General features: G+C 33.9%; 1 protein-coding gene across 11 annotated transcripts in view; it reads right to left on the minus strand.

Annotated features, from left to right (window-relative positions):
* Positions 1-762: 762 nt before the first annotated feature.
* ATRX (ATRX chromatin remodeler) overlaps positions 763-9,978 on the minus strand; it is a 195,421-nt gene continuing 186,205 nt past the window's right edge. For all 11 annotated transcript variants that reach the window (XM_027095636.1, XM_027095638.1, XM_027095637.1 and 8 more), the window contains 3 exons: positions 9,613-9,766; positions 6,777-6,883; positions 763-902 (listed from right to left, as the gene is read on the minus strand). In XM_027095636.1, the coding sequence (XP_026951437.1) occupies positions 790-902; positions 6,777-6,883; positions 9,613-9,766 (374 nt within the window). In that variant the 3' untranslated portion in view covers positions 763-789. The remainder of the gene's footprint in view (positions 903-6,776; positions 6,884-9,612; positions 9,767-9,978) is intronic.

The following is a 9,978-nucleotide window of genomic DNA, read 5'->3' on the forward strand; positions in this document are numbered from 1 at the left end:
CTAACAGATGTATCACCAAAGATGATATAAAAATGGCCAATAAGCACATAAAATGATTCTTGACATCAACTAACATTAGGGAAATGCAAATTAAAATCACATGAGATTCCATTACATACCTATTAGAATGGGTAAATTTTTTTATTTTTAAATATGATAATACCAAGGACGCAGAACAACTGAAACCCTCATAACATTGCTGGTGGGAATGCAAAATTGTACAACCACTTTGGAAAACAGTTTGGCAATTTCCTGCAAAGCTAAACATAAATTTACCATATAACCTGGCAATTGCACTCCTGGATTTTCATTTCACTTGGATAAATATCTATGGTCACACAAAACTTATACATGAATGTTTAAAGCACCTTCAATTTTAATTTCAAAACCTGGAAACAATTCCAATGTCTCTCAAATGGAAATGGTTAAACAAGCTACTCATTCACACAACGAATATGTCCATATAATGAAAACAAACCATACATCCATACAATGGACACATCCATACAATGGAATACTACTCAACAATAAAAAGGAGCAAGCTATTGACATATGCAGCAATGTGGATGAATCTCAAATGCATTTTGCCATGTGAAAAAAGTGAGACTGAAAAGGCTACAAATTGTATGATTCCATAAGTGAATTTCCTAAGGGGTGATGAAACCATTTTGTATCTTGACTACATCTTGCATTTGTCAAAAATTATAGTAGTAGACACTAAAAAGAGTAAATTTTACTATATGTAGATTTAAAATGATTTTTTAAGAACTATACATTCAGAAATGCTTCCTACCTCACATTAGTTTCATCATTAAATTCTTCAGCCCATTTTTTCCTTGATTGAGCAGTTGTAGAACCATCTAAACGGTAATAGTCTATGTTTCGGAGCCACTTCCCTTCACCTGAAAATTCAACAAGAAAAGAAAAAAGAGACATATATTGTTATCCTAGTACTAAAAGATTTTCTTCCTTGCTTGCCATTTAAAAGCTGGTCATAGGCCTTCCCTGGTGGCACAGTGGTTAAGAATCCACCTGCCAATGCAGGGGACACAGGTTTGAGCCCTGGTCCAGGAAGATCCCACATGCTGCAGAGAAACTAAGCCCGTGCACCACAACTACTGAGCCTGCGCTCCAGAGCCCATGAGCCACAACTCCTGAAGCCTGGGTGCCTAGAGCCCATGCTCTGCAACAAGAGAAGCCACCACAATGAGAAGCCCGTGCACTGCAATAAAGAGTAGCCCCCACTCACTGCAACTAGAGAAAGCCTGCGCACAGCAACAAAGACCCAACACAGCCAAAAATTTTTTAAAAATTAAAAAAAAAAAGTTGGTCATATATAGTCAATTTGCATAGCAAGACAAATTTTTTAAATCAAGGGATAATTCATCATATTACAAATAAATTCACTACAGATTTCCTTCCAACAGATATTGAATAGCAAAGGTACTTTTCAAAAGTATTTCATCTACATGTAAATGTCTGAAAATACTTCCTTGATTAGAATCCTATAAAACTTTCAAAAGTATGATTAAGCTGTATTATGTTCATGAAGCTTCTTTTTAATTAAATCTATAAATGACCAGGTTTCCCACCTTGTTATCAACAAGTTGATACTAAACAGATAAAAACCAGAGACATAGAACACGTTTATTCATTCACTGAACAAATATTTACAGAATGCCTATTTATGTGCCAAAAAATATTCTATGATTTAGCCACAAATATCAGCATATGTTCCTATTTCATGACAATTACATATTTGTGAACATGTATGAACAAGTAAAGAACTGTGATTTTATAAGTTAAACACTGATCAGACATGTCAACATTTGCACAGTGCGGTAAAATTTTACCCAAGCCTGACATTCATACTAAAACACCAATGGATAAAGTACTTATGACCCTTTTATATTTTATCATACATAATTTCCATTCTCATTTTTTTTCATTCTAATTCTTTAACTGCAAACATAATACTACTACTTCCACTCCAAGCAAAATTCATATCATCACACCCTGGAGTCTTAATATAAAACAAGTTGACAACACTGAGATTTATGTCTTTCAGCAAACTTTTTAGTTAAATTCAGTACGTTAGTTTAAAAGATGCTTCTTGGTAGTATGGTCATTTTAGTAATGTTAATTCTTCTGATCCAATGGCCATACTACCCAAAGCAATCTACAGACTTAATGCAATCCCCATCAAAATACTCAGGACATTTTTCACAGAACTAGAATAGATAATCCCTAAAATTCATACGGAACCACAGGACCCCAAATTGCCAAAGCAATCCTGAGAAAAAAAAGAACAAAACTGGAGGTATCACCCTTTCAGACTTCAGACTATACTACAAAGCTACACAGTAATCAAAACAGTGTGGTACTGGCAGAAAAACAGATGCATAGATCAATGGAACAGAATAGAGAGCCCAGAAATAAATCCACATACCTATGGTAAATTAATCTACAACAAGGGAAGCAAGAATATATATGGAGAAAAGTCAGTCTCTTTGGTAAGTGGGGCTGGGAAAACTGGACAGCTACACGTACAATGAGATTAGAACATTTCCTCACACTGTATAAAAAAATCAACTTTAAATGGATTAAAGACCTAAATGTAAGACCTGAAACCATACATCTCCTAGAAGAGAACACAGGCAGAACACTCTTTGACATAAAGTGTAAAAATATTTTCTTGGATCTATTTCCTAAGGCAAAATAAATAAAAGCAAAAATAAACAAATTGTACTTAGTTAAACTTAAAAGCTTTTGCACAGCAAAGGAAACCACTGACAAAAAGAAAAGAAAACCCACATAATGGGAGAAAATATTAGCAAACAATATGACCAACAAGGGGTTAATATCCAAAATATACACACAGTTCATACAACTAAATATCAACAAACAAACAACAGTATCAAAAAATGGGTGGAAGACCTGAACAGACATTTTTCCAAAGAGGACAAAGAGATGGCTGACATGAAAAGATGTTCAACATAGCTAATTATTAGAGAAATGCATATCAAATTCACAATGAGATATCACCTCTCACCTGCCAGAATGGCTATCATCAAAAAATCTACAAATAACAAATGTTGGCAAGGATGTGAAGAAAAGGAAACCCTTTGTATACTGTTGGTGGGAATGTAAACTGGTGCAACCACTATGGAAAACAGTATGGAGGTTCCTCAAAAAACTAAAAATAGAACCACCATATCATCCAGCGATTCCACTCCTGGGTATATATCAGAAAACCTGAAAACACTAATTCAAACACATACATGTACACACATACATGTACACAGCAGTAGTCAAGATATGGAAGCAGCCCAAGTGTCCATCAATGGACAAATGGATAAAGAAGATGTGGTGCGCGTGTGCGCGCGTGCACACACACACACACACACACACAGAGGAATATTACTCAGCCATAAGAAAAAGAATGAAATTCTGCCATTTTCAGCAACATGGATGGACCTAGGGAATATTATGCTTAGTGAAATAATTCAGAGAGAGAAAGACAGATACTGTATAATATCACTTATACGTAGAATATAAAAAATAACACATACAAAGGTATATTGCAAAACAGAAAGAGACTCAGAGATATAGAAAACAAACTGGTGGTTACCAGTGGGGAGAAGCAAGAGAGGAGGCGTAAAGGAGGCATAAGAGATTAAAAGATACCAACTACTATGTATAAAATAAATAAGCGACAGGGGTATTGTATAGCACAGGGAATTATAGCCATTATTTTATAAAACTTTTAATGAAGTATAATCTGCAAAAATACTGAATCACTATGCTATACACCTGAAACTAATATAATATTATAAATCAACTATACTTCAATAAAAAAAAAATCTACTCCTTTGAGAATTTGGACTAAAACAAACAAACAAAACAGCAAAAGTAAGTATGTCTCATCAAGTCAAATTTTGTTTATGTCCTAAGGACTGTAATATCCTACAAGATTCAAATATTAAGGATTTCTGGAATAAATGATCTAGTTTTATTAATGATATTCCTACAAACAGGATGTGTTTCAATTGTTTTCCTTTTAAATAATATTAAAAGTTTAGGGCTTCCCTGGTGGCGCAGTGGTTGAGAGTCCGCCTGCCGACGCAGGGGACGCGGGTGTGTGCCCCAGTCTGGGAGGATCCCACGTGCCGCAGAGCGGCTGGGCCCGTGAGCCATGGCCGCTGAGCCTGCACGTCCGGAGCCTGTGCTCCGCAACGGGAGGGGCCACAGCGGTGAGAGGCCCGCGTACCACAAAAAAAAAAAAAGTTTAAAAGTCTTAGGATACATCTTAAAGTATATAAGAATAAATTATTCCTGAAAAAAAAATCTAAAACTAACGAATTAATAAAAATAAAACCCCCACATGATCATCTCAGTAGACACAAAGAAATCATTTGACAATGTTCAATACACATTCATGATAAGAAAAACACACTCAAAAAACTGGAAATACTGATACAAGGAACTTCCACAACATGATAAATGATATTTATGAAAAAAATACAAATAACACCATACAGAATGGTGAAAGATCAGATGCTTTCCCTCTAAGATTAGGAAAAAGAAAAGGATGTCTGGTTTTGTCACTTTAATTCAACACCATACTAGAGGTTCTAAGGAGGGAAATGGTCAAGAAAAAGAAATAAAAGTAATCCATATTGTAAAGGAAAAAGTAAATTATCTCTATTTGCAGATGACATGATCTTGTATAAGGAAAATCCTTTAAAAATCCACAAAACACTATTTGAACTAATAAATGAGTTATTATGAAAAACTTAATTTATACATTTGCAACGAAGAATCTAAAACTAAAAGAGCACAATTCCATTTACAATACTATCAAAAAGAATAAAATAAATTTAACATAAGAAATGCAAAATGCATACACTGAAAACTATAAAACAACAGTGAAAGAAATTAAAGACCTAAATAAATGGTAAAACATCCCATGTTCATAGATCAGAAGACTTAACATTGTTAAGAAGGCAATACTTCCTAAAATGAACTACAGATTCAGTGCAATCACTATCAGAATCCAAGCTGACTTCTTGGTAAAATTTACAAGCTAATTCTAGAATTCATATGGAATTGCAAGGGACCCAGAATAGCCAAAAAAATCTTGAAGAGGAACAAAGTAGGAGGACGCACACTTTCAAAACTTATGTTCAAAGTAAAGGTAATCAAGACTGCTACTAGCATGAGGAATGACATACAGATCAATGGAATAAAACTCAAGAGTCAAGAAATAAACCTGTCTCTTTGGTCAACTAATTTTTAGCAAGGGTACCATGAACAGTGAATGGGGAAAGAACAGTCTTCTCAACTGGTAGACTGAAGTTGGACCTTTACCTCACACTAAATGTAAAAATTAACTCAAAATGCATGAAAGAACTAACTGTAAGAGCTAAAACTATATAATTCTTTGAAGGAAACATAGGGGTAAATAGTCATAGACTTGGATTTGGCAATGGTTTCTTAGATATAACACTAAAGGCATAAGTAACAAAAGAAAAAAAAATAAAATTGGACTTCATCAAACTGAAAACCTTTTCCGCATCAAAGAATACTACCAAGAGAATGAAAAGACAATGAAAAGAATGAGAAAATATTTATAAGGCATGTATCTGATAAGGGCCTGGTATGCAGAAAAAGTTTTTTTAATTAAAAATAATTTTAAGTTTTTCAACTCAATAACAAAAAGACAAATGGGCAAAGGACCTGAATAAACATTTTTCCAAAGATATACAAATGGCCATGAAAAAATGGTCAACGTTATTAGTCATTAGAGAAATACAAATCAAAATCAAAATGAGATACCATTTCACACCCACGAGGATGGCTATAATTCAACAACAACAACAACAAAAACAAGTGTTGGTAAAGATGTGGGGAAATCAGAAACCTTGAACACTACTTCTTGAGAATGTAAAATAGTGCAGCCAGTGTAGAAAAGAGTTTGGTGGATCCTCAATACATTAAACTTAGAATTGCCATATGGCCCAATAATTCCATTCCTAACTAAATATTCAAAAGAATTAAAAACAGATGTTTAAAGAAATGAAAACTTGTATATGAATGTTCATAGCAGCACTATTCACAATAGCCAAAAGGAGAAAACAACTCAAATATCTATGAATTAATGAATAATCAAAATGTGGGTATTATCCATGAAATGGAATATTATTAGGCCACAAAAAGGAATACAGCACTGACACTTGCTACAACTTGGATGAACCTTAAAAACATGCTATGCGAATGAAGCCAGTCACAAAAGACCACATATTATATGACTCTATTTATATGAAAGATCCAGAATAGGTCAATCATACAAACAAAGTAGATTAGTGATTGCTTAGGGGTAAAGAGGTAGAAAGGGGGTTAGCAGAGCGACAGCTAAAGGGTACAGGGTTTCTTTGGTGTTGATTAATATGTTTGAAAATTGACTATGGTGATAGTTACACAACTCTGAAAATGTACTAAAAACCATTGAATTGTACACTTTAAATGGGTAAACTGCACGATATGTGAATCATAACTCAATAACGCTGTTTAAAAAAAAACAGCGAAAAAAATTTTGCTACAACTGCAGCAACAAACACCACATTTATATGGATAAGGACAAAAAGAAAGGACAGAAAAAATAGATATATTAGGGTTGTGGGTCTGGGTAATATTGTTTTCTTCTATTGTTAAAATGTGTATACGATATGTTTAAATGAATATTTTTAAAATTATGATATACAAATGTAACTCACCCTTATAAATAAGAGGTTTATCTTTATCTTCTGTCTTCTCCCTACTAGCCAATTCAAGAAAATCTTCAATCAGGTCCAGAGATATGAGAGACTGGCTGAAAACAAGGCTAAAAAGACAAGTTAGTATTCATGGATTAGAAGATTCACAAACAACATGATTCTAATCTAAACCTCAGTAAATATCCAAAAGAATTAAAAATTAGAAATTTGTAGAAATTAAAAAGCTGATTCTAAAGTTTATATGGGTATGCCAAGCACACAGAGTAGCCAAAACAATTTTGAAAGGAAAAACGTTGGAGGCCTAACTCTACATGATTTCAACACAAAGCTAGTGTAATCAAAATAGTGTAGTACTGAGGAGACCAACACAAATCAGTGGAACAGAATATAGTCCCGATATAAAGCTACACTATAGTTAATTGGTTTGTGACAAATAGGCAAAAGCAATTCAATGGAAAAAATTAGTATTTTTAACAATGGTCTTGGCAAAATTGGATATTCATATGCTAAAAAAAATGAATTTCCGCCTAAGCTTCAGCTGCACAAATAGGGAATAGAAGAATCTGATTCGACAAAAGTTCTTCTTAAAAAAAAAAGTCTTAGTTGACCACAAGTCAATATGAACCAATAGTGTTATTTGGATGCTGGAAAACTGCTCCATCAGACTGCAGGAATGGAAAGATAGGGTCCAGAATAAACAAGAACCAGCGTCACTATAATTCTGTGTTAATAAAAATTCAGCTGAAGTGTTTGTGACCATATTTTGAGATAAGTGCTAAAAAAATGAAGTATATTCAAGACCATGTCAGGACTGAAATTATGCCATATAAAGAACAGATAAAACAACTGAGAAGAAAAAGCTAAAAGTGACGAGAGATAAGCCCACCATTATCTGAAGAGACAATTGAAATAGTAGTAGTGATGTCTGCAACCTACTTTGAAAGGCATCAGGAAAATAAGATGGATGATGGATAGATATGTAATAAATGAAGTATGATAAAATATAGAATATAGTATAGATTCTAGGAGACAGGTATATAGGTATTCACTCTAAAAATTCTTTCTACTTTTTGTTATGTTTGAAAATTTCCATAATGAAATGCTGGACAAATAAAGAATAGTGGTAATCACAATTCCAGAAATGCAGTTTTATAGTCTTAACGTTGATAACACCTATCAGTTGGGTTAATAACTAAAAATGATCATTATAACAGTATTTTTAAAAAGCAGTAGATATATTCTATTTTAGACCAGGGGGGAAATAGCTATAGGAAGAGTATAAACTAAAGATAAGGATCCATTTTCTAACACTTTGAAGTATTCAACTATAGGGAGCCTTCTGAGATGCAAAATATTCTACCCAGGAGAGATCAGGAGAACATCCATGATGAACATGGTAGAAGAGATTCTTGAACTGGTTAGGAAATTAAAAGACTACTAAAATTTCCCCTATACTCATAAAATTCTTGTATGGTATCCAATAAAAATTAACTTTGAACTACAGAAGTTAATAGATAAAAAAGCATAAGCATGTCTAGAGCATTAATCTCTCTTGGTCTTTCAGGAACTCTGAGCTCAAATATCCACTTTCTACTTGACATCTCTCACGGACATCTAATAGGCCTTGGAAACTTAACAAAGCCAGAGCAGGACTCCTTACTACCTCTAATAAACTTACTTCTCCCTTAATCTTCTCCATTTTAGTAAATAACACCATAATCTACCAGTCACTTAGGGGGAAAGCCTGAGGGTCATCTTTGACTACTCTCTCCTTCTTACTACCCTGCATTAAATCTACCAAGTACTGTTGTTTCTACTCCAAAACATACCCTTCATCTCCACTACTACTACTCCATTCCAAGCCAACATCACCCCTTATCTGAACTACTTGTTTCTGTATAAGTGGCAATATGTAACAAAAATAACTTACAGTGAGTACTTATTAGATGCCAGGTGAAGGAGTTAATTAAAAAGAAATAAAACAGTTTGTGTCTTCAAACAACTCACTATCCAGCGAAAAGACACAAGTACATCAGAATGTGTTAAGTGTAGAGTAGAGGTATATTAAAAGGTGGTATGAAAATATAACAGAGCTACCTCTTTCCAGGAAAGTTAAAGAAACTAAATTTGACATTTTTTTAAGATAGAAGATTGTTTTATTTTAGCCTTATGTTAAAGTGCTTAAATTTTTTAACAAAAAAAATGGTTATATTAAAAGCATTATATTTTTAAAATATTTTATGACCAGAACTTGGGATCTTATAAAAGCCTAAACAGCAGGTCTGGTTCAAAACTTTAAAAGTATGTTTTTTAAATAATAAAATGAAGGATAAGATTGGGGGTTGGAATCCAGGGAAGGGAAAGGGGGCACAAATGCTAGAAGTAAAATAAACAGGAACAAAAAACAAAGGAGAAATAATAAAGAGAGTAGTCAAAGAGGTGAAATAAAGTCTGAGAGGTGTCCACTAGATTTGGAAATTAGAAGGTCATTAAGTGACTTTAGGGGGGAAAACTCAGTAAAGTAATAGGGTAGAAGCCACACCGCATGGATTGAAAAATGATTCTGAAAGTGATGAAATACAAACATCAACTAGAGACTTGGCTCAAGGAAATAAGTTCAAGATACTATAGCCAGAAGGGGAAAACAGCACTGAAGAAATAACCAGAATATGTACTCAGAAACAGTGACTAAGAAGGAAGATAGCTGTCACTACACTAACCATGAAATTACATCTTTAGAAAAGAAGAAAACAAAATAGATTGCTTTAAATAAATTGTTTAAACAATAAAAATGTTATCAAAATGTTCATATAATAAAAATAGGAAAAGAACTTACACTTTATCCCCAATTTCCTCTGCCATTCGAAGAATTTCAAAGAGAAGTACCATTTTTCCAGAATGCTCTAAAACCTCAGCATCAGCATCTGTAACAAAATCTTTGTACCAGTCTGGAGCTGGGCTGCTTGGATTAGAAGAGGAAGTAGCTTTACCTAAACAAAATAAATGAAACATAAATAAGTAGGCAAATAAGGGAAGAAGCTGAAAGACTCCAGAGAGGGATTAAGACAGAGATTAAGAGAAAGACATATAGACCAACCAACCCAGGGAGAGAGTGAGAAAGAAAGAGATTGGTAAGGATGTGGGAGATGGGTGCAACACACACACACACACACACACACACACACACACACACACACACACA

This window comes from Aethalodelphis obliquidens, unplaced genomic scaffold, assembly GCF_003676395.1.
Source record: "Aethalodelphis obliquidens isolate GAN/ISIS:26980383/991018 unplaced genomic scaffold, ASM367639v1 scaffold92, whole genome shotgun sequence".
Lineage (NCBI taxonomy): Eukaryota > Metazoa > Chordata > Mammalia > Artiodactyla > Delphinidae > Aethalodelphis > Aethalodelphis obliquidens.